The sequence below is a fragment of the Camelus bactrianus genome, chromosome 32 (assembly GCF_048773025.1).
Source record: "Camelus bactrianus isolate YW-2024 breed Bactrian camel chromosome 32, ASM4877302v1, whole genome shotgun sequence".
Classification (NCBI taxonomy): Eukaryota; Metazoa; Chordata; class Mammalia; order Artiodactyla; family Camelidae; genus Camelus; species Camelus bactrianus.
This window is the reverse complement of record NC_133570.1, coordinates 6,914,290-6,938,575: the sequence shown is the minus strand read 5'-3', so window position 1 is coordinate 6,938,575 and position 24,286 is coordinate 6,914,290. Positions and strand designations below refer to the sequence as shown.

General features: G+C 44.6%; 2 protein-coding genes across 14 annotated transcripts in view; one reads left to right on the top strand and one right to left on the bottom strand.

Moving 5' to 3' along the window:
• Positions 1-24,286, bottom strand: part of IFT81 (intraflagellar transport 81) — a 158,273-nt gene that overhangs the window by 93,344 nt on the left and 40,643 nt on the right. For 8 of the 12 annotated variants that reach the window (XR_006720016.2, XR_012503708.1, XM_074356595.1 and 5 more), the window contains exon 3: positions 3,116-3,293. The exons of the other annotated variants lie outside the window; for them this stretch is intronic. The gene's annotated coding sequence lies outside the window, so the exon portion shown is untranslated. The remainder of the gene's footprint in view (positions 1-3,115; positions 3,294-24,286) is intronic. 12 annotated transcript variants of the gene reach the window in all.
• Positions 4,132-24,286, top strand: part of P2RX7 (purinergic receptor P2X 7) — a 46,120-nt gene continuing 25,965 nt past the window's right edge. The window contains exons 1-4 of one of the 2 annotated variants that reach the window (XM_074356597.1): positions 4,271-4,407; positions 15,094-18,214; positions 21,408-21,576; positions 22,693-22,761. In XM_074356597.1, coding sequence (XP_074212698.1) covers positions 18,090-18,214; positions 21,408-21,576; positions 22,693-22,761 — 363 coding nt within the window. In that variant the 5' untranslated portion in view covers positions 4,271-4,407; positions 15,094-18,089. Of the gene's footprint in view, positions 4,408-15,093; positions 18,215-21,407; positions 21,577-22,692; positions 22,762-24,286 lie in introns of both variants that reach the window. The other variant, XM_010969661.3, reaches the window with a different exon arrangement.

The following is a 24,286-nucleotide window of genomic DNA, read 5'->3' as shown; positions in this document are numbered from 1 at the left end:
CATGAAAAGGATAAAGCAATTACACTCAGGATAAATTGAGTGGACCAAGTTGCTCCTAGTGCTTTGGTTGAGTTAGGGGGAAAAAAGGAGCTTCCTGCTCTGCATTGTGGGGCTGGCAAGGGATATAAGCCCCAGGGGAAGTGTGATTTAGGTAGAAAGAGGGGCAGAGATGTAGCTCTGCTCACACTGTTTCTGGAACAAATGTAGAAGACCAGAATAAAGTAGTAGATACCAATGATTACAAATTCTACAGCTATTTGAACCACTTGGCAAGAGCTGGTTGGTCTCTGGGTGTGGAGGCGGAGGGCGGGGGGTGGACCCTGGAGGTGGGAAGGCCCCAGGCCCTTAACATAATCTCAGTCATGCAGACTGTTGCAATAACACACTCATGGTCTTTAATTCTCAACACCACCCTGGAATTCCTGTTTTCCTTGCTGGCTCTCTTCTCTCATTTACCATAGCAACTGTTTTGAATCTTCTTCACTCTCATCGAACCTCCTACCCCTCTGCCTTCCCTTGCTACTCATCAGGCAACTCTGCCTCGTATTTCACACAAAAAATAGATGCCATCTGACTGGGACCCCCCTCACCTTCCTCACTTACCTGCAACTGTACTCACTTTTTCCTCTAGCCCACAGATTTAGTCAGCAGTGCTGTCCAACAGAACTCTCCACGGTGGTGGAAATGTTCTAGGTCTTCACTATGGTAGCCATCAGTCACATGCGGTTGTTGACACTTGAATTAAGTGTGACTGAGAAACTGAATTTTAAATTTCATTTGTTTTTAATTAATTTAAATTTAAATAGCCACATATGGCTAGTGGCCACCCTACTAGGCAGCACTGATTCAGTATAACTCAGAGAAAAATATTTTTGAATACCAGGGCCCTGGGATTTCTCCTAACGCTGTGACATCCCTAAGCAGCAGACTTTTGACCAACTTATTATAAGAATTGTGAATTAGGTGATGAGAAAGAAGGAAGAGAGGGTTAGAGAGACATGTTCACAAGAAATTGCCATGGAGAAATACAGGGGAAATAAACATCATTTTGATAAGCTTTTTTAGTAGCTCCAGTTACCAAGAAAGGAACCACAGTGAATCCTGGCAGGAACATTGCATTCCTGAAGAGGCTCTTCCCATCACCACATCATACTATCATCATTGCAAATCCGCGCTAGTCTTGACTCCAACGCGGAGTTTGAGTGGGAGGAAGAACCAGGCACCAGCCAGGTGCCAGTGTGATGTAGTTATCAGCTGAATTATTTCTAAGGGCATCCAGTTATCTTTGCATTTTCTGCTGTAAAGCAAAATGTGTGCAGCACAAACAGAATGTGACTCAAATGTCCCTTTTCTGTAGCTGATATTGTTCACTTTTGATGATTCTATCACATTTCAAACAGCTACACATCTTTTTACTTCTTCTTCTTTTTTTTTAATGGAGGTACTGGGGATTGAATCCAGGACCTCATGCATGCTAAGCACATGCTCTACCACTGAGCTATACCTGCACCCCTCCCACACACATCTTAAATATGAAAAATCAGGATACCACATCCCCTCCATCCACTGACCTCCTCTAAATGGCTGGCCAATTGCTCTGAGATTGCATTTTGAGTAATTTCTTTCTCCTCTGATTTTAAATACTTCTACCATAGACTAAGTCCCCACCTATCTTTATGTTTAATACTTGACTCTCTCCGGTTCCATTAATTTACCTGTCAGTTTCCTCACTAGTGCCCTTTAATTCTGCAACATTATAATCACTCTTAATAGCTCCTGTGGCCACTGGCTTATTTGTGAACGGCTCTTCCGCTGGCTTCTGAGTGCAACAACCCCCAACACATCCCGCCTGTTTTCCTCTACTTCCCTGATGCCTCTGCTTAGCCTCCTTGGTGTTGGATTCTTCAGGGATCTGCCCCCAGTCCCCCTCCATATCACTACATCTTGTCCCTGGGGAGACCCCTGGCCTCCACCCTTGCCCCTCCTATCCACTTCCCGAAGCACAGCCAGAGGGATTTTACTAACATGCAAATGAGATCACGCAGCAACTTTGCTTATAAACCCACCTATTGCTCTCAGAATAAATTCCTCACTCCTTAGCAACAGCACAGGAGGCTGAAATAGACTGGGTTTCCCCAAAGCAGACCCTGAGACAAGGATTCGGGTGCAAGGAGCTTATCTGGGAGGAGAGGCCAGGAAGGGGAGTGGGGAAGTAGCACAGGGAAGGAAGGGTAGGCAGCCAGTACTGGAAGCATTCAAGAGCAGGTCACTGCTGTGGGCACCTGGGGCCCAATCCCACTAGGGACCTCTGGGAGACTTCTTACACTACCTCCAAGTTGTCCCACTGAAAAGAGCTAGGGTATTAAACCAGAGTCCCCCAGTTTAGGCGCCTCTGTTCTCTGAGAGCCACACCTTTCTCTCTCACTCCTTCCTTTTTTACCTTCCTCCCTCGCCTCCAATCCCCTCCCATTCCTCACCAACAAAGGGTCCCTGGCGCCATATTTGTTCTGTGGCCCCGCCCACAGCCATAGCTGATTGGACCAGAGGTAAATAGCCAGACCAATCACATCCACTCCCCTGGGCTTCTGGAATTGAGCGGTTGATCTGGGCTTTCACTTGAACTTTGGACACCTACCCATGATAGACCTATCTGGCCACAAGCCCTCAGAGAAGCAGAGAGGTTCAGTGTTTAGAGACACATGGCGGGTGCACAGACAGGCAGAGGTGGGACCTCACAGCTTCAGGCAAATTGAAAGAGCAACTTCAGCGCAGGACATTTTAGTTTCCTATTCTACTGATAGCTTCTTGCGATGCTGGGCCACATTTCATGCCTTTGAGTTCTGTGAGATAATAATGTTTCCTCAAAAAAAAAGAACCTTCCTTTTCTGCTGAAGAAAATCACTTGATTCTTACGACTTTTAGTCAGAAACACACACACACACACACACACAGCTTTGACTAAGAAATTCACCCAAGACTTGAGTTTCTGCTTCACAAAGAAACAGAGACCATTATTCTTGACATTCCACTTTGAACCTCATTCAACGGCTCCAATGTTTCCAATGTCCCTCATTAAAAACCACCATTCCCTCTGTCCTCTCATAGCCAAGCTTACCGGAAAAGTATCCCACGTCTACTGTCTCCACTCTCTCGCTCTCGTTAGGCCTTACTTGCACTATTATTTTATGGGAAGGTGTTCCATTTTGAAGCTGTGATTTGAAGCGTCTGTGGGATATTTAGGCCTGGAGGTTCATGGGCTGCAGGTATGGTGGAGCTCAAAAGGCAGGTTTGGTCTGCAGATACAGATGTTTAAAAATCGATCAGTGACTTTTTAAAGTAATGCATACATATTACTTTTTTAGGTAATACATACATATTACTTTTTTAGGTAACACATACATACTTTTTTTTAAAAAAAGTAACGCATTGCTTTTATTTAAATTGAATTGAAACTCCACCTTCCCCAGAATCCGATGATAACTCTATCCCTTTGTTTGGTGATGGACTCTCCCTCATTGAATGGGTCAATAAACTTACTTTTGTTGGATGGCACATTTGTTTCTGATGGTCTTAGGCTGACAGGGCTAGGTCATGGGTTGACCTCCCAGGGCACAGAGCTGGGTGGAAAATGGATCTAGAGGGTCAGGCAGAAAACATCCAGCATAGAAATAAAGTCCTTCCCCCACATCAGCCCACAGCAAATCTAATTCCCCCCACTGTCTACAGACCAGAGTGAAGAAGTGAGGGAGGGAGGAGGGGGAGACCTTCATTGATGCAGAGTTCACAAACATCTGGGGCTGAATAAAGGGTTGTAGAAATGAATCAATCAGCCTCTGAGTGGGGCTTGAGGCAATGGAAAGATCTAGGCTCTTTACTGAGGCACAATGGAAGCACTGGGTCTCCTGACATTTGAAGGGGTGCCCCTTTACCCCAACTGAAACGAGTCAAAAAAAATTGAAAGAAAAAGTGGATAAAGCTGAATTCTTAAAATGCCCTTCCTTTGAACACTATCTTTGTGCAGGCATCTGGGGGAGGCCAGCTGGGGCGGGATCATCTGCCAGCCAGGGCTTTACGACTTGGCTTTTCTTGTTTATTCTCAGCCACATCTGGGGCAGTTGCCAGGGCCCGCCCCTCAACTCTGCCATCATTGGAGGAACTCAAACTTAAAGGCTCCTGCTAAGAATCAGGACGTTTCATTTCCCTCTTACTGGTGGGTCTGCTGTGGCCTGCCTGGGTGGTTTGAGCCCTGGTCCAGCCCTGAGTGGAGAGCGAGCCTCTCACCATGTCTGCCTGCTGCAGCTGGAATGATGTTTTCCAGTATGAGACAAACAAAGTCACCCGGATCCAGAGCATGAATTATGGCACCATCAAGTGGTTCCTTCATATGATAATCTTTTCCTACGTTAGGTAAGTGGGGTGTGGGGATGACCCTAAATCTCTGCAGTGGCTAACGGCATGGAAAACCCCAAGGTGCAGCTTCTGGTGCACATATTGAATTCCCAATGGTTTTAAAATCTGAGACATGAGGCTCACGCAAGCTGGTGGGTAGTGAGGGGGGAGGAAGCAGCAGGCGGGAGGAAGCAGTGCCAGTCTGCTGCAGGAAGAAGCCACGGGAAGGCAGTGTGACGCTTTGGGTTCTCACCCAGGCCTGCCAGGGCGGCAAGCTGGGCAGGGCATGCCTGGGGAAGGTGGGAAAACACAGGGCTACACCCTGGGTTCCCAGGGAGGAGGCAAGGATTCAGGGCACACCTGGTGATAATGCTGGCATCTATCTGAATCATCACTGCTTAGGGGGAGGAATAGGACCAGACTTGTAAATGTAACTTTACATACTCCTCAATGTCAGGAAGATGCTCTTTTTTTTTTAACAGCTTATTGCAATATAATTCAGATGCCGTACAGTTCACCCTTCTAAAGGGTACAATTCAGGAGTTTTTAGTATATTCAAAGAGTCATGCAAACCATCACCACAATCAATGTTAGAATATTTTCATCACCTCAACAACAAAAATAACCCCCACACCCTTAACCATCACTCTCAATCCTCCTATTCCTCTGCAGCTCCAGGCACCCACTGATCCACTTTCTATCTCTATGGATTTACCTATTCTGGATATTTCATATAAATGGAATCATGCAACATGTGATCCTTTGTGTCTGGCTTCTTCCACTTAGCATCATGTTTTCAAGTTTCATCCATGTTGGAACATGTATCTCATTATGGCTGAGTAATACTCCATTGTATGGATATACCACTTCGACTGGAAATTTGAGTTGTTTCCAATTTTTTGCTATTATGAATGATGCTGCTATGAACATTTATGTACACATTTTTGTATGAACATGTCTTCAGTTTTCTTGGGTATGCACCTACGAGTGGAATTGGTGGATCACATTTTCAACCTTTTGAGGAACCACCCAACTGTTTTCCAAAGTGGCTGCACCATTTCATATTCCCACCAGCAAATCTATGTTCAAATTTCTCCACATCCTCACCATCATTTGCTATTGTCTGTCTTTTGGATTATAGGCATCCTAGTGAGTATCTCATTGTGGTTTTGACTCATATCTACCTAATGGCTAATGCCCCCTTGTTCTTTGTGATGAGGATGATAATGATGATAACCTGCATCTATATAGGGAGACAGTATACTGTACTAGCTGAGGGTAACCTATTTTATAATCCTGGCTAAGTTTCTTTGGTCAAGTCACTTAGTCTCTCTGAGCCTGTTTCTGCATCTATTCATAGAGTTGTTGTGATAATTAAACAATAAAAGGCATGACAAGCCCTTACCAATGTCTGGCATACACTAAGAGCTTCACAAACAGTAGCTATTTTTTTAAATAATCTTTTTGAATTAATAGATACTTTCACACACATCCTCTCCTTTGCCCCTCAAAGTAACCATGGCCACAATTGGGATTTGAGATCTGAAAATGTAGATTCAAAAATCCTTCACCTTTTTGAGCCTTGGTTTTCTCATCTGTAAAATGGGGATTAATATGGTTGTTGTCAGAATTAAACAAGTTCATAAATGTAAAGCTGCTGTGAAAAATACCTGGCACATGGCCAGTCCTTACCAAGTGTTAATTCTTCTTTTTAGTAATATTATTGGGGTTATCATTATTTGATTCGTATGTTTATTATACAACAAATATTTTATTTGTCTTATTTTAGAATTGAGACACATTACTTAGACCAGGTATCACAGAACCAATAATAAAGAGCATAGTTAGCAAATGCTCCCTTATGAATTAATACATAGATCATATGTCACAGTTTCACATAACAGGTGATGTGGTTTCCTGGTATTCTTGGGCATAGCATGCAATGTCTTAAGCAGATTATTGTATGTATAAGAACAGCTTATTATGAGAACACCTTATAATGATAAATATTTTTCTTTCATATGATGGAATCTTATCTTACATGTATTTAATTCCCTCATTCAGTTGTACATGTTTCAAGGGAGCACAGAGAGAGAGAGCACAATTTAAACAGTGCAATGATTCAGCAACTGGGTGCCCCAGAGTAAGTGTGAGGTGGGGTTCCCTCAGTCAGTCTCTGTTCCCACATGCTTCTCATAGAGTGAGCATCTCTCGTACTGTGAATATTTTCTACCCAACACACCCCTTAAATAAGCCAACTCCTTCACCTTCACCTGGAGCAAAATTGGAAAAACAGCAACTTGTTCCAGAGCTGGAGGGAAAAGAGGCTCTGATGAACGCATTGGGAAGTAGAAGGTCTGTTTGCTATGCTTTGTGAACAATTTAAGGATTTACCAAAGACAATTTTGACAAGACACTATTTTTACCTTAAAGGCTGACTTTAGAAGATAACCCCCATATACAATGCTTTTCCATTGTTTATATTTTAAATTATAAAACTGAAGAAAAAATATTTCCAACTTTGCTTTTCCCCTCTATGGTAATGGTACTTTTATTTACATGTCACTGAATGAAGTCCCATAGGACATGCTATGTTCTATCTATTGAAGGCTATTTGTGAAATGCTGCCTTAAACGATATGGTGAGGCCTCAAGTTGATATAATGGCAGCTTGACCATCTGTGAAATGGGTAGACTCATGGTGCACAGGGACTGGGGAAGGTAGTTTGCCTCAAATAGGACTGGTGTGGACCAGAGGTAGAAGTCCAGACAGGCTTAGGTAATATTCAGGATATTAGCAGCAGGCGGTGGATTCTGGCCCTGGGATTCTGGGTTCAGAGGCTGTCCATAACTCTGGCTGAAAAGGCAATGGGCCAGGATAATGAAGACAGACAGGGAGGTACAAGGCAGGGGCTGCCAACAGAGGAAATAAGACAAGAGGCTGATCAGCTTTTCATAGTTCCTCACAACCAGGTTCCGATTTGGAGTCAAAGGCAGGGGCTGCAGCTACAGGCAAGATCAAGTAGCTCAGCCTCCAGGCTTGCAGGAGTGTGTGGAGAGGATGCTGAGTAGGTCTGCGTTAGTCAGAAACTTAATGCAAGTAAGCCACCAAGCCACACAAGGGGGTTTATTGTCACATAACAGGGCATCAGAAGAGATGGAGCTGTCCTCAGACATGGATGGTTATAAAAGTTCAAACTGTGGCAGCTGGGTCTCTCTCCCCATATCTTTTTTTTTTTTTTTTTTTCCCATTTGTGTTTCTCTCCCCACATCTTGACTCTATTTGGCTTTCTTCTTGAATAGGCTCTTTATGTAGCAAGACGGCATGTTCGTACCCTTTAGCAACCCCAGACAAACAAACAAACAAGTCTTTTCTGATAGTTCTGGCAGGAAAGTCACAGGAAAGACTGACGGTTGAGCTCCAGTTACACATCCATCACTGAACCAGTCCCTGTGGCTGGGGGCATGGTGTAACCTGATTGGCCACCCTTGGATCATGTGCTGGCTCCTGTGGCAGGAAGTAGGGAGAGGGTGGCAGAGCTGAATGTGCCCAACCGGAGCCCTATGCTGTGGCTCTTCCTTAGGAAGGAAGAATTCCACTGCCAGAAGAACCAGGAAAAGGAAGGGGTGGGGGCAGGGGGAGAGACAGACAAAAAATAAACATCCATTACAAGGTCTTTCCAAAAGCTGGAAATACCAGGGACTTCTGAAGCCTCCTGCTCTATCCCTGGCTTGTCTCAACCCAGCACCTGGGCTGTAGAAACTCTGCCCCAAGTTATTGCCAATGCTGGGACCTCGGTATTCTCAACAGAAATTTCCTCTGAGAATCAGCTCCTGGAATTCCATACAGTCTTCCAGCCCATGTTCTGTTTCACCCTCTGGCCTCAGTGAGATGGGAAGACTGGGATAATGATGACTATACTCCAGGAAAGCTGAGATTCAAACACCTGAATGACAATAAAGGTAACTTCCTTCTGTTGTTGGCTTTATTTGTATCATCTCATTTGATACGTTGGGACGTAGATATTCTTTTCATTATTTCACAGTGAAGGAAATGGAAGCTATGAAAGATGGAGTTAAATTCTGAGAAACATCCAGTTAGAAAGTGGGTTTCAAAAGGGATTTGAATCCAAAGCCAATGCTCTTAATCCACAAACCACACTGCTAAAGTGAATACTTGTCAGACTGCAAAAGCCCAGGCACTAGGCTTCCTCAGCCTTTAGCCAATGATCCTTCCTTTTCACCTTGATCCTCTTTGTCTTCCTGAGTTGGCCAGGGCAAGTGAAGGATGAGGATGGAGGCTAGAATGCGCATCCCATGAGCTTGTCCTTCTCTATTATTTATTCATTCTCCAGAATTTAGAGCATCTATGAGGAGTCAGGCACTGTTGTTCAGTGGCACTAGAGATTATAACAGTGAGTGAAACTCATTGGATTATATTCCAATGGAGGAAAGAGACACGATATGAAAATGCAAAGAGATATAATAAAATGTCTGATGGTGCTAAGTGCTACGAAGAATAAGAAAACAGGAAAGAACAGAGAATGGGCATATGTGTGATAGAGACGTTGGGGCTGAGATCTACACGAAGAAAGGGAACCAACCATGAAGTATCTGGAAGAAGAGTGTTTTCGGTGCAGGGAATAGGAAGTGCAAAGGCCCTGAGCCGGGGACTTGATAGGGTGTTCAAGGAAACGGAAGGAGCCAGTGTGGCTGGAGCAGAGAGAACAAGGTAGTGAATGCAAGGCAGTAGGAGAGCTGGAGAGGTAACATGGGGAGGGGAGGGAGGGCAGATCATTCAGGGCCTTGGAGGCCATTCTGAGTTCCTTCGATTTTATTCTGATGAGCTGAGAAGCCATAGGAAGATTTAAAGCAGGGAACTGAAAGATACTTGCATTTTGAGGGGAAGATTTCCCTCTTCCCTGGAGACAGTCCTCTCAGAAGCCTTTGAAATGAATACAGAAGACTAGGGAAGGTTGAGAGAGAAATGCGAGAACAAACTCCACTCACAGCTGCTTCTTCCTCATCCAGCCAACCTCCCTCCGTGCCAACAGCAAGCACAGTATTGTCCGGCACAGCCTCAGGCTGTCTGTCACCATCGAAATGCTGCTGTTGTGCTAGTTCATGGACATTAAATGTAGCCCGTGGCTGGCTGCCTGTTTCACGGGAGCGTGGCCACACACCTGTGTGGCTGGGCCTCCTTCGGGTGAGTTGAAGTGAGTCTACCGCTGAGGTGGGAGAGTCACCAGCGGTGTGGAGGGGGAGGGGGCAAATCCAACCCAGGCCTGGCCCCTGGGGCCCCTGCCACTTGAAGGCAACAGAAACATGAAGATATCTGCCACATTCTCATCCCACCCTGGCCCCCTGGGTAACAGACAGACATGGGAGGAGCCAAAAAGACCCATTTCAGGAGGAGACCTCTCCCCAGGAGAAGAATCCAGCCACCTTATACACGGGATCAAGAGGACAGCAAATGCAAAGGTCTAGAAGCAAAAAGGAGGAACAGTCAAAGGACAGCATGTTCCAGAATCTGGTGAGAGAGGAAGGAGGAGCAGGCGCCAAGGGCAGAGAGGTAGGCAGGGGCCAGAGCTGGAATTTGTTTCTCAGTGCCATGGGGAGCCGCTGAGAAGGTTTGTACAGGGGAGTGAGACCATTTGATTCATGTTTCTAAAAGCCCTCCCAGGCCACTGTGCAGAATGTGGATTGTAAGCAGGCAAGAGTGGCAGTCGGGGGACCAGTAAGAAGGCCGCTAGAGCCACCCAGATGAGAGAAGACGGCGACCTGGACTAGAATTGGGCAGTGCAGTTGGAGAGAAGAGGGCAAAGTCAGGCTATGTTTTGGAGGGAGAAACTGATGGGTTTGCTAGAAGGTGAAGATGACTCTAGGTTTCTTGGTGGATGAGGATGCCTTATACTAATAAAAGGAAGACCAAGGAGAGGAAGCTTGCTGACTAACGTAGCATTGTTAACAATGTCAAACAAACTATTAAAACATCTCGACTATTACCATATTTCAGCATCCATCTTAATGTCTAAAGCAAAACATTAAAAAAGCTAGAAGCACATAGTCTAAAAAAAAGAAGCATGGTCTTTCCAAGTGAATGATTTTAGCTTTATGAAGAGCTTGTGCTGTTGCCCTGGTTTTCTCATTTCACTGGGGAATGGCAGAGGCTTCTCTGTGGACCAGCTCTCACGTACCCACAGGCTTCTGGGTACCACCACTCCAGCCCCGCTTCCCACCGGGGTGGGACTCTCCCAGCCCTCCTGGTTTTGCACAATGCTGGGAAAAGCAAGGACCAGGTTACAGGGATTATTCACAGGACTGCACCTGCAAAATGCCAGAGGAGGGGAAGTAAAAGTGGGACTGGAGAAGCCAGCAGGGACCCGATTGTGAACAACCTTGAACTTCATCCTGAGGGTACTGAGAAAGCAGGAAGAGTCTTCCCCACCCCGCCATCAACATTTTATTTTGAAAAACTCCAAACTTACAGGAAACATTAAGGGGGCTGTGCTCATAGTTTTGTTTTAGAGAGAGCACTCTGCTTTCAAACTGGCAACACCTATAGAGTACAGCGGAGCCCTTAGCGAGGGCCAGGTTCTGTTCTTAGCTTGTGATGTGTGTTAGTCTCTTTGATCCTTATAAATAGTCCTACAAAATTGCTTCTCATAATGTGTGATCATGATGTGAGCAGCGTGACTATGGGGAAATTCCCGTTATGGGTTCCACCTCTTGACTATATATCACAACTTAATTTTCCAGCCTCCCTTGCAGCTAAGCATAGAGACCCAGGCTTTTCAAACATGTGCACCAAGCAACAACACTTCAGTACACAGGAAATAACATACGGTGGTGGGCATGAGCAGAATTCATCTTTAGGAATGCATGGGGGCAGTACCAGCCTTGACCTACACAATAGGGACCACTTCCTGGACCCTGTGCTTTAGAAATCCCACCTTAGCCCTCTGCCAGCTGTGAGCTTCCCCATGGACTAAGGAGCCTGTGGGGCTGCATTAGTTTTCTATTGCTGTGAAACAAACTCAGAGGCATAAAACACTGCCACTTCTTAGCTGACAGTTCTGTTGGTCACTAGTTTGGGCATGAAGTGACTGGGTCTCTGCTTAGGGTCTCATAAGGCTGAAATCAGAGAGTCAGCTGTGCTGGGTTCTCACCTTGGGACTCTGGGGAAAAAAATTAACTTTCAGGCTCATTCTTCCTGTTGGCAGAATTCAATTCCACGTGATTATAGGACTCAGAGCTCTGTTCTCTTGCTGACTGTCAGCCAAGGACCACTCTCAGATCCTAGGGACCACCTGCACTCTTTACTGTGCGGCCCTCTCCATCTTCAAGCCAGCAATGACACAATGTTCTCATGCTTCAAATCTCTGACTTCTCTTCTGGGACCACCCAAAGGAAACACTCTGCTTTTAAAGAGCTCGTGTGATTGAGTCAGGCCCACCCAGATGATCTTGCTGTCTTCAGGTCAGCTGTATAACATAACCTGATCATGGACGCATTTCCACCATACTCAAAGTCTGGGGGACTAGGCAGGGTGTGTATGCCAGGATACAGGAAATACTGGTGTTCTCTTAGACATCTGCCTGCCGCAGGGGCAGAACATGCCCATCTAGAACACTGGATGCGTTCTCCCATCCCTCCATGCTCTGGGTATGCAGGACCCCAGAATTCTCTTCCCAAAAGTCTCTTAATCTTTTCCCACATTTTCCTCTTGAGAGAAGCCCATAGCATCCAGGGGCATGCTCTTGCGATCAAGGATATTATTTTTAAAGTCTGTTATGACTTTTAAATAAGCAGAATGGGGGCCTCCACTTGTTCTTTTGCCTGAGTGTTAACTTCCTGTCACTGCTGTAACAATCACAAACTTGGTAATTTAAAACGATGATTTATTCCCTCACAGTTCTGGAGACCAGACATCTAAAATCAGTATCAAAGTGCCAGCAGGGCCATGCTCCCTCCAGAGTCTCTAGGGGAGAACCCTCCTTGCCTCTTCCAGCTTCTAGTGGTGGCCTGCATTCTTTGGCTTGTGGTCACATCACTCGAATCTTCAAGGCCAGTATCCTTGACTCTCCACTCCACCTTCAGAGAGCTTTCTCCTGTATGTGTAGATGTGGATGCATGAAATCTCCCTCTGTCTCTCTCTTATAAGAATACATATGATGGTATTTAGGGCCTACCTGGACAATCCAGGATAATCTCAGCATCTCAAAATCCTTAACTTAATCACACCTACAAAGACCCATTTCCCAAATAGTTTAACATTTATAAATTCCAGGGATTAGGATCTGATAGCTGTGGGGCCATTATTCAGCCTACTAGGGGAGGGTTGGCCCCCACAATCCAGTTCATTGGGGCACAGCAGTGACAAGATTCTGGCACTTGCTCCCAAACATTATTGGCAGGGGCTGCCCACATTTATGAGAGCCCACCTCATGGCTCAGCAGTGGCTGGCAGTCTTTTCCCCGGAACAGTCCCTGTTCTCTGGGGTGGTGTTGGCTGTGCAGTGTCTCAGCGAGCCTGGTTTTTGATCCTCTGAGAAATTGTATGAACTGCCTAATGTCCTTTTAAAAATCTTTCTTTACTTTTTAACAACTTTATTTTTTGTTTGTTTGTTTGTTTTTTGTTTTGGAGGGAAGTAATCAGGTTTATTTATTTATTTTGGTGGAGGCACTGGGGACTGAACCCAGGACCTTGTGAGTGCTAGGCATGTGCTCCACCACTGAGCTGTACCCTCCCTCTTTTAACAACTTTATGGAGGTATAATTTATATATCATAAAATCACCCATTTTAAGCATACACTTCAATGATTTTCTGTAAATTTTGTAAGTTGTATAACCATCACCATAATCCAGTTTTAGAACATTTCATCACCCCAATAAGATCCCTCATTCCCATTTGCAGTTGCTCCCCATTCCCACCCTCCAGACCCAGGCAACCACTAATCTATCCCCTATTCTATAGATTTGCCTTTTCTAGACAATCTTTCTTCTTAAACTCGGCAGGGTGGACTCTGTTGTTTAGAACTAGAAACTCTGCCAGCTAATACTAATATCCCCTAATTATTGAAGAAGAAATTACGACTCACAAAGGCTAAGTAACTTACACAGGACCATGTGGGTAGTAAGTGGTAGAGCCAAGACTGAACCCAAGTATCTCACCCCAGAGTCCAAGCTCTCTCTAAAGTAATGGAGAGAATGGAGGAGACAGGAGTACAAATGGAGAGAGGGAGACCATTTAGGAGGCTCCTGGGTTGTCCAGGTGAGAACTGATGGTGACTTGGACTGAGGAGATAACAGTGGCAGAGGTCAGAGGTAGACAGATTTGAGTAACATTAGGAAGATAAAACAATAAAATTCAGTAATTGAATGGATGAGGGGGAATGAGGGAAATGATGAGTTAGGGAGTGTGCCACTTTTCTAGTTTGGGCAACTGATGGCTGGTGGAAGAACTTACTGGGATAGAAAATGGGGGAGAAAACACCCATTTGGAGCAGAAGATGAGTTGAGAACTAAAGGCATTGAGTTTGACACATCTATGGAACATACAAATATACATGCTTAGTGGGGAGTTGGATATATGAATCTGGAGCTGGAGCTGGAGATTTATGTATCACCAGCATATAAATGGTGACTAGAATCATGGAAGTAGCTGCAACTGACCAGCAACAGAGGATGTAGATAAGAAGGCAAGAGGGCTTAGAACAGACACCTGAGGAATACTGACCTTTAAGTGATGGGAGGCACAGAGGTTCCTAAAGGAGTCTCAGAAAGGGTGAACACAGAGATCCAAAGCAAGTTAGGAGAATGTGGATTCTGGGAAGCTGAGGGAAGAAGGGGAGGCAGGGAGGCGGTGCATGGTCATGTCAAATGCTGCTGAGAATTCAGGAAGATCGGGTCTGGGGCAAGTCTATTGGATTTAGTCATGGTGTTGTTGTTTACTTGGCAAGAGAGGCTTTAGAGAAGTGCTGGGGGTGGGAGCCAGACTGGAGTGGGTGGAGGAGTAAATGGAGACGCGGAAATGGATGTAATGACTCACTTTTCCAAGGGACTTGGCTACGAAGGAGAAGAGAGGCATCAAGTGGTGGAAGGAGAAGAATGTGGGGTTGAGGGAGGGTTTATTTTTAAGATGAGAAATCATGTTGAAATGCAGATGGAGAGGAGACTTAAGAGAAAGGGAGGTGATGAGATAAATGGAAATCATCACCTTCACCATCATCATCATCATCATCATCATCATGGTTACCAACTAGCAACCACAAGGAAAGCTTTTTCTGTGCTGGGACTGTTCTAATTGTTAGATATTTCTTCCTTATTACATTGAGCCAAAATCCATCTCCCTATAATTTTTCCCACTGGTTAGATCTCTGCCCTGTGGTCCATCTTCTACTTGACACTCTCCAAATGGCTGTACCTTGCTATTATATTTCTCCTCTTCTCCAAAATTATATCCCCAGTTCCTCTATCCATGTGCTCCCAATACAGTATCCAGACCCTTTACTATCTTAGTCAAGCCCACACAACCACATTCTTGTTTGTCAAGGCCCTCTTAAAACGTGGTGTGTGCACTCTTGCTGTGCTGGTGGAAACATGAAATGGTTGAATCTTCTGTGGTTTGGCAAAATGAATTAAGATAAAAATGTGCACATCCTTTGACCCAGAAATTTATCTTAAGGTGTAAAATTTACCTTAGGTGTGAAAAGATTCTTGTGCAAGTATGCGCCTAGCAACATGAAAATGGAGAGTGGAAAGACAATGAACCATAGTGTTTAAGAGAAAAGACTGATCTTCAATGATAAAAGACTGAGGGCTTCTCCTGGCTCCCTGAAGATCATGAACAAGACAAAGATGTCGATTTTCACCACTGCTATTTGACATTGTACTAGATGTTCTAGCCAGAGCAATTAAGCAAGAAAAAGAAATAGAAGGCATCCAACTTGGAAAGGAAGACAAACTATACTAAATGATATGATCCTATACATGGAGAATCCCAAAGAAGTCACAAAAAGCTGTTCAAGTTAAGAAACCAATTCAGTAAAGTTTCAAGGTTCAAGATCAGCACACAAGAATCAGTCATGTCACTATATACCAACAATGATCAATCTAAAGAAGAAATTAAGAAAACAATTCCATATTCAATGGCATCTAAAAGAGCATAAACTGTGGGGCCAGTGTTGCTACTAACTATGTGTCTTAGTCTACTGGGGCCACTATAACAAAATACCACAGACTGAGCGGCTTACAAACAGCAGAAATCTATTTCTCATGGTTCTAGAGTCTGGAAATTCTAAGATCAATGCACCAGCATATATGGTGTCTGGTGAGAACCCACTTCCTGATTCATACATGGCTATCTTTTTACTGTGTCTTCCCATGGCAGAAGGAGATAAGAAGTTTCTGGGGTCTCTTTTATAAGGGCATTAATCCCACTCATAAGGGCTCCACCCTCATGAACTAATCACTTCCCAAAGGCCCCCTACCCTCATACCATCACATGAATTCTAGGGTCATAAACGTTCAGTCTATAGCACTATGTGCACTTGGGCTACTTTCTCTGTGCCACAGTTTGCTCAGCTATCAGGTAGGGGTAATACTAGTACCTTCTTTACAGGGTTGTTTCTGGGGAGGTGAATTGAAAGAGTTACTATATATTATTAATATATGTTTAGAAGAGTGCTTGGCACAGGTAAGAGTTATATCAGGGTTACCAAAAAATGTTTATAATTTAGAAAACTGAACAAAAGTTCCAGTTAAATGTCCATCAGTAAGAGACTGGCTGGCAAATTTTCACAAGTCACCTCTTAGGCTGAACCATACGGGACTGCCAACATTCCACTGCTTTGGCCTACAAAATGGGCAATTTCACATGTTCCAACCTAAACACCAGAATACTCTGTAACCATTCAAAATTACTACGTACCCTAGATCTATCTTTATCATCCATTTATCACTATTGTTGTGCAAAGAATTAATCACGTATTATTGAGTAAAAACAGCAAGTTACATAATAGCATACAGCATGTGGCCATGTTTGTGTGTCTAGATACAAATATGAAGACATCTGGAAAGTACTTGCAAAGTTTCAACAGTGATACCCTCTGAGAGGGAAAATTTTGGAATCTTTTCATGTTCTTTGTGCTTTTCTATGAAATTTACACTTTGACAACAACAAAAGGAATTTTCCTTAAAAAAAGTTGGGGTGGTCATAAAACCTGAACACAGGGCTCCTGTTGCTTGCCGCCTAATTAGGGCTTAGGTCACTGGCCTTTCACCACCCTCGAGTGGAATATTCTACTTCTCTTGCTAAAGCTGAAGACAATACTAGTTTTTTGGGTTTTGTTTCTTCTGAATTATGAAACATAATGTTGGTTCACATAAACTGAGCAATATTTAAAATTTGCAGGCCTCTAAGATAAACCTCTGCCAATTTGGGTGGTCCATGACCTGTATGTGTATAACTTGAGATTTTTAGCTTAATGACTTTACATGTATTCATTATATTTCCGCTAATTGGTAAACATTAACTAATAGAATAGGGCTCACTCTCTGCCCCCCATATAGTAGAATGTGTAGAAAGTATTGTGTTCTTGAGGAGGAGTTTTTTAAATGAGAGGGAAATAGTTTGGGAAGTATGAAAAGGAAGGGTTTTCTAGGTGGCAGTAGCCAAAGGGAATTAGAAGGGCAGATGATGTCCCAGCCAAGCTGTGGGTGACAAGAAACTGAACCCCCTCACACTAGCTCAAGGGAACGTGGGGTAAAGTGGAATGGGGGGAGCTCTTCTAAAGCTGTAACAGGCACTATATTATATATATATAGTAGGCTAAATAACCTCCCCACGCTTCCGAATCTCCATGTCCTAATTTCTGGATTCTGTGAATATGTTACCTTATGTGGCAAAAGGAACTCTGAAGTTGTGATTAAGTTCAAGGTCTTGAGATGGAGAGGTTATCTTTGATTATCTGAGTGGCCCCAATGAGATAACAAGAGCCCCTAGAAAGCGGAAGCAGAGGATCAAAATCAAAAAAGGAGATGTGGCAAGAGGAGCTGAGGTGGGAATAATGTGGCTATGAGCCTAGAGAGGTCAAGGCAGCCTTTAGAAGCTGGAAGAGGGTAAAAACAGACTGCCTAGTGGAGCCTCCAGAAGGGGCCGGGCCTGCTGTCACCTTGATTTTAGTCCTGTAAGATTGATTTTAGGCATCTGAACTTCAGAGCTGTAGAGGATAAATTTGTGTTGTTTTAAGCCGCTAAGTTCATGGCGATTTGTTACGGCAGCAACGGGAAACTGATACAATTGGCATTTAACTTGCCTTGGGGATGCAGGCTCTCCTCCACTTTCTTCTCAGAGCATCTCTGGCTGCTCCTGGCCCCTTACTGACCTTCCCCCACAGCTGAGTGGACCAGGGATGGACATAATTAGATTCTTCTCTTGGGATTTTAAATGCAAGGCGTCGGGGCTACAGGCCCAACTTCTCCACCAGACAGAGAGGGCACAGGGCCCACGGTTCTCTTAGGGGCCCATGAACACGTCTGTGGGAGTAGGCGTCAGTTAGCCAGATAGGAGAGTAGTTCACTTGCAGGTCACTTTCGCTTTAGTGTTACCTTTGCTCAGTGAGCTCAGCTCCTGTGAGAGAAAGCCACGCTTTGCTGAGAGCCATATCCTCCCCTCGGTGCTTTGAGGGTGCTCTCATCATGGTGGCATGCAGCCAATTTCCCCTGAGGTGCCAGCACACATCTGTGAAAGTTGTTGTCATTGAGAACGCATGGATCGGGACTCTGAAGAGGCTCTTTTTAGTGGGTGTCGTGGTCTACATCTGGTGAGTCGAATGCAGGGTGCTGCCCTGGGGCTCCCGGGGCTGACCTCACTCCCCAGCCTCCCCTCCTCCCTCGGCCCCTCCGTAGCCCTCCTCCTGGGCCAGACGCACCTGTGCACCCAGGCTGCTCTCACCTTCGCCCTCTTCCACCTTCCCAGACTCTTCGGCTCTCCTCTCCTCATCTCTATCCACCCCCTACAAGACCGGCTCAGGACCTGGCTGAGTCCCTAGCTCCTGCATGCCCCTGTTCGCTCCAGGGACCAGTGGTTTTGCCCTCTTCAGAATGCAGAGAATTGTAGCCTCTCAGAGCCGAAAGGTCACAGGATTAGGCAGTTACCCTCTCATTCAGGGACTAAATCCATGGCACAGAGAGGCAGCAAGCCTTGTCCGAGTCATCAGTGGGTCAGGGGAGGGCTCCTAGGATGGTCGTTAGAATGTTCTTTCCCTGGGGCAGGATACTCTTTCCTTTCCTCTTTTCCCTTTGATGCAGCTCTGAAGCATTTAAATTCTTAAAATGATAGGTTCACTATTATATGAAGACCAATTTTCTGATTTATGAGAGGGTTGGAGTCCCTTAAGGCTGAACGATAATATATTGTGCATCCTCGAATAAATGTGAGAGACTGAGCTTCCCAAATGGAGGGCCAAACTGACCCAGGGTTATTCTGGCAGAATGCTGAAATATCCAGCACAAAAAAACACTGCACACACCATGTGCACGTTGTGGTACTAGGCTGAAATGTATTGTTGAATAAGTATCATCGTATTTGTCTATGAAATTACAGTTCATAGCTCTGTCTCATATATGCTGACTGGATCGCAAATCTGGATCTCTGGCCCCAACATTTTTCTTCATGAGCTTTCTTTTTTAATGAATGTTATAGAAATACCCCCCAAACACTGAGACTAATATAATAAAAAACCCATGTACCACCATTCAATTTAAGAAATACAACATTACTAATCCAGTTTTTGCTCCCTACACATCCTGTCTTTATCCATTCTCTTTCCTCTTCTCTTGTAAATGCTACCTTGAATTTGGGATTTGTCATTCTATGTTTGTTTTAATATTTCTACAATATATGACTATATCTATAAAAATATTTTTCCTTTTTTTATTGAGGTGAAATTCATGGAGCATAAAGTTAACCATTTTAAAGTGAGCAAGTAAGTGACATTAAGTGCCTTCACAATGTTGTGCAACCATCACCTCCATCTAGTTCCAAAACATTTTTAGCACCCAAAAAGGATACCCTGTACCCACTGTGACGTTACCTCGCATTTACCCTTTCTCTCAGCCCCTGGCAACCACCGATCCAGTCTCCAGCTCTATTCTGGACATTTCATATAAGAAATCACATACTATGTGGCCTTTTGTGTCCATCTTCTTCAACGTAGCACAATGTTTTTGAGGTTCATCTACAGTATGCTGTGCATCCTTTCATTCTTTTTGTGGGTAGATAATATTCTATTGTATGGATAGACTACATTTTATTTATCCATTCATCTTTTAATTTGGGTTATTTCCACTTTTTGACTATTGTGAATAGTGAATATGTGTATGACAGTTATTTGATGAAGTATATAACGTTGTTCTGAATTTCTTTAAACTTTATCTCGTACTGTGGCACGCTTTGTTTGCTCAACAATATATTATTTCCATATGATACAAGCAGCTCTCCCTTCATTTTCACTGTTGTAGAGCATCTCATTGTATGAATCCAACAATTGATTTACCCATTCAATGTTCAAGGACATTTAGGTTATTTCCAGTTTTCCCTCTTATAAATAGTACTGCTTTAAACGTTCTTGTACATAATTCCTTTGGCACACGTTTGAGGGTTTCTCTAGGGCTGATACCCAAGAGTGGAACTGCTAAGTCACGGGGACTTCACCTCAAATGTACAGTACTTCATGTTGCCAAATGTGAGCTGTCTTTCCTTGAGTCTCCCAGGGGTTCTCAGCCTCTGCTGTGCATTAGAATCACCTGGGGAACTTTAGAAAAATATATAGGTACCTGGATAACCCTTCAAACCTATTAAATCAGAGTTTCCAGGGATGGGACTGGGGAACTGCAATTTTGAAAACTCTCTGAGTGCAGTCAAGGTTGAGAACAGCTGGCACCAAGTCTTGGCTCACTGTGTCTTGGTTTCCCAAGGTCAGGTCGTTGGCTTAGACTTCCTAACATCATTCAGATATTAGGGGCTAAGCCGAGGGAAGAGATCAAATAAATACATGCTGAGTGAATAAGTAAAGTATTTAAAATAAAATCTCAATTATTCAGGGCAACGGGAGACAGGGAAAACAAATATATGAGGATGGAATCTACCATTTAAAATGATCAATTCCACTTTCTCCCTCTCTTCCTCCCACCATAGTAATTTAGATTCATATCCGAAAGAAGGTACTACTAGCTAACGAATGGGCCAAATGGGAGGAAGCCAGAGGCAAAGCCACATGAACAAGTATAGCACACGGTTAAGAGGTCTCGCTCTGGGTTACAGGCAGGTCAGTCAGGGACCTCAGTTCTGCCTCTGACCATCTGTGTAATCTTGAGCAAGTTCCTTCACCTCTCTGAACCATTCCCTCGTCTAGCAAAAGGTGATGATTACAGTAACTGTCCCCTCTGGTTGTTGTGAAGATTAAAGGAGACAAAGTTCACAGAGCAGTTGACACGTACTAAGTACGCAGTCAACGGTAGCTGCTATGATCATTACTATTTATAAACCAGGTGGCTGTTTCTGGAAACAAGAGGCGAAAACCTGCTGGACACACCCTTGGACAGATGCTAATTACTGAGCCCCAGAACAAAGCTGGGGGACCAAAATCGGGGAAGAACTTTGGCCTCTGAGAAGCTGCCCTGTAAATCAGGTTTATATTAGGCAATATTAGAGGTTGGCCTTGGAGGTGATAGTTTTCCACATAGTGAGAACTTACCATGTGCCAGATACGGTGCTAAGGAGTTTGCATGCATAGCTCATTTCACCCTCACAACAACTCCATGAGGTAGGTATGGCTATTCTTCCCATTTTACAGATAAGCAAAATGAGTCACAGAGAAGTCAAGTCACTTGCCCAAAGTCACCCAGCAAAGCTAGGATTTGAATGGAGGCAGCCTTTGGAACCCGCATCCAAAACTACTGCAACTGTGCCTCTCTTACCAAAACCATTGAGGCTTTTCTGTCTCTGCCATTTAGCTTTGCTTTGGTGGGTGACAAGCGGTACCAACGGAAAGAGCCTGTGATCAGTTCTGTGCAGACCAAGGTGAAAGGGATAGCAGAGGTGAAACAGGAGATTACGGAGAACGGGCTGAAGAAGGTGGTACAGAGTATCCTCGACACTGCGGATTACACCTTCCTCTTGCAGGTGAGCACTTGTCAGCATCCTCCCTGGACTCATCCCTGGCCACTGTCCCCAGGGCCTTGCCCTCATCCCCTGGGACCAAGAGCCTCACTCCAGAAAAACACTGGCCTCGTTTAAAAAGCTCTGTGAAAATCCCAACTGAGAAAACCTAAAAATTGCAAAATTGGGTCAGATCCAGCAGCTCAAAGGAGATGATTCTTTGCTATATCAAGTCCTACAGGGTTTCTCAAAATAGCAGTGTGTCCTGGTGCATTTAAAGCATGATTTGATTCACTCGCACTTGATTTATACACAGCTTTTCAGAAGCAGGGCCATTAAGTCAGCAAGCTCTGCCTAGATCCAGAAGGGCAAGGAACTTCCTGCCTAGAGGGGACCAGCCCTTCTGTATTATTTGTGTGGCATTTTATCAATAAAAATGCCTCCAAGAAAACGTCTTGGGTACATTTTTGCACAAATGAAGATACAGATGACAAAGAAAGGAAGGGTGTGGATCACAGAGAAAGGGTATGAGGCTGTCTCAGTGTGCAAAAAGAGAAAATGAAAGTAGAATTGTCAAAAGGGAGAAACTGAAGTGGGGATGAGAACACCAAAGAACAGATGGGAGGCGGGAGGGGTAAAAGGGCACATTGGTAGTCCCTAGGAGCTGCAACGCTTTGCAGAACCATAAAAGCCAAGCTGCTATCTTTGTTTCTAACAGTGGGTGATTAAAATTTCCAGCTATTTCCCAGGCAGTGGGATGCCCTATTGCCCTGGATAATCTGTCCTGGATAATCTGAACAGTGTTCTGACAACCCCACCCCTGCCTCCCCAGGTCCTGAGTTTCAATTTAATGGGATTTTACTGTGTCCAAAAAATGAAAAGGCTGCTTTTGAGGCTGGAATGGAAAATGAATAGTCAATCAATCTGAATGTTCTGCTCTCCCTTGGCTCAGCAGGGCGGCTCATCCAGCTTTGATATTAAGCCCTCAGGGTTGTCGAGTTGCTCCCAGACCGATTTCTAGACTGAAGCTTAGAAGAGCGGAAAGGTTCACCCCCAGGCACTTAGCCAGCTGAATTATTATGATTAAGTAGTTCTGTTTTCGAAGGCTTTGCATTTGCCTTCTCCCCTTTTTCTCCGCAGGGGAACTCCTTTTTTGTGATGACAAACTATCTCAAGACAGAAGGCCAAGTGCAAGAGTTGTGTCCTGAGGTAAGGAGTGATGGGTGGTAAGAGTTCTTGGAAGAGAACAGGTGAGAGGAAACGGAAACTGAGGCCCCACGATGCTTTGGAGACTGCAAATATTCACTGAGCATCAGCTTTTCTTTTGTGGGGTGTAGATCTGGGCTGGGTGGAAGAAGGGTGAGAAGACATTGCAGTTCTCACTTCATAACCACCAGATCTTTGTCTATCCCCCTGGGCCTCCAGCTCCAGCACTAGGAGCCTGTGCAGGCTAGCGGCCTGCTTTCTCCATTGCTCGCACCCTGTGCAACTCATGACAACAGGGACCCTTGGCATTTGTGTGGCATCTGATGTTTTAGTGGAGCCTGACAACAATTTTAGGAGGGTAACGGCATTCCCAGCCCCATTTTACAGGTCAGCACACAGATCAGAGAGGTTAAGTGACTCCCTCAATATCACACAGCTTCCTTGAAGGCAGAGCCATGCTTAGAATCCAGCTGTCCTCATTCATAGCTTCTCCTGCCATGTTCCTGGCCTGGGAAGACTGTTGGACAGCTCAAGTTTGCCTTTTCATCCCACTTCTTAGTCTGGGAACTCAGGGTGGACGTGCTCTCCCTACTACAGTTTTTGCCATCATTTCTACCTAAACTTGGAACCAAGTTAACCTTCACTTGGTGTCTATCTCAGTAACACTCCCCTTGTAAAGAGATCTCTTTATGTTTATTTTGCCCCATCTCTCCTTAAATGTACCTGCTACTCTAAGGAAGTAGCTGGCAGCCATTCCAACTAAAGACCACTTCCCTTCCACCTCCCTTCCCAGCAGCATCCAGACTCTAATCCAGTTTGGGGCCCTGACTCCCATACTTCGTCCCACACACTCCACCCCCACAGCACTTTTCACAGACACTTTTCAAGTTGTTGAGGCTTGTAAGGAAGAGAGTTAGGGCAGCCCAGAGATTAAGAGGCTGTGTTTAGGATCTAGACTGCAAATGCTTCAAAACCTGACTTACTAGCTTTGTGACTTTGGGCAGGTAATGCCACTGCTCTGTGCCTTGATGTGCTCATTTGTAAAATGGGGCTAATAGCAAAACCTAGCTCTTAGGATTGTTGAAACAAATGAGGGAATATCTGTGAAAGCCTGAAAACAAGGCATGACACATTGTAAGCTCTCGACAAATGTGAGCTCTTATGATTCAAGTTACTCCTCAGAAAGGATGCCGCTCAGACTGGTTGGAACCCAAAAAGCAGTGCAGAGGCACTACCAGCCTAGAGAACACTACGTAACCCTTAGGATTTTAACCTGTGACCTAAGCTGGATTGGGTTGCTCTAATTGGATATTTGCCTCTTCTCTTTCCATCTTGACACTTACCCTAATTCTGATCAGGAGGAGGTGGAAGGAAGTCAAGGACAGGGCTTGATGTCTGTCTCTGTAAATATGGCCAAGCCCCAGTTGTACACTGAAAGGAACAGACGTTGGTTCTATTTATCTATTGCTGCATAGCAAATTACCCTGACTTAAAGAAACAAGCATTTAATTAACTTGCATAGTTCAGT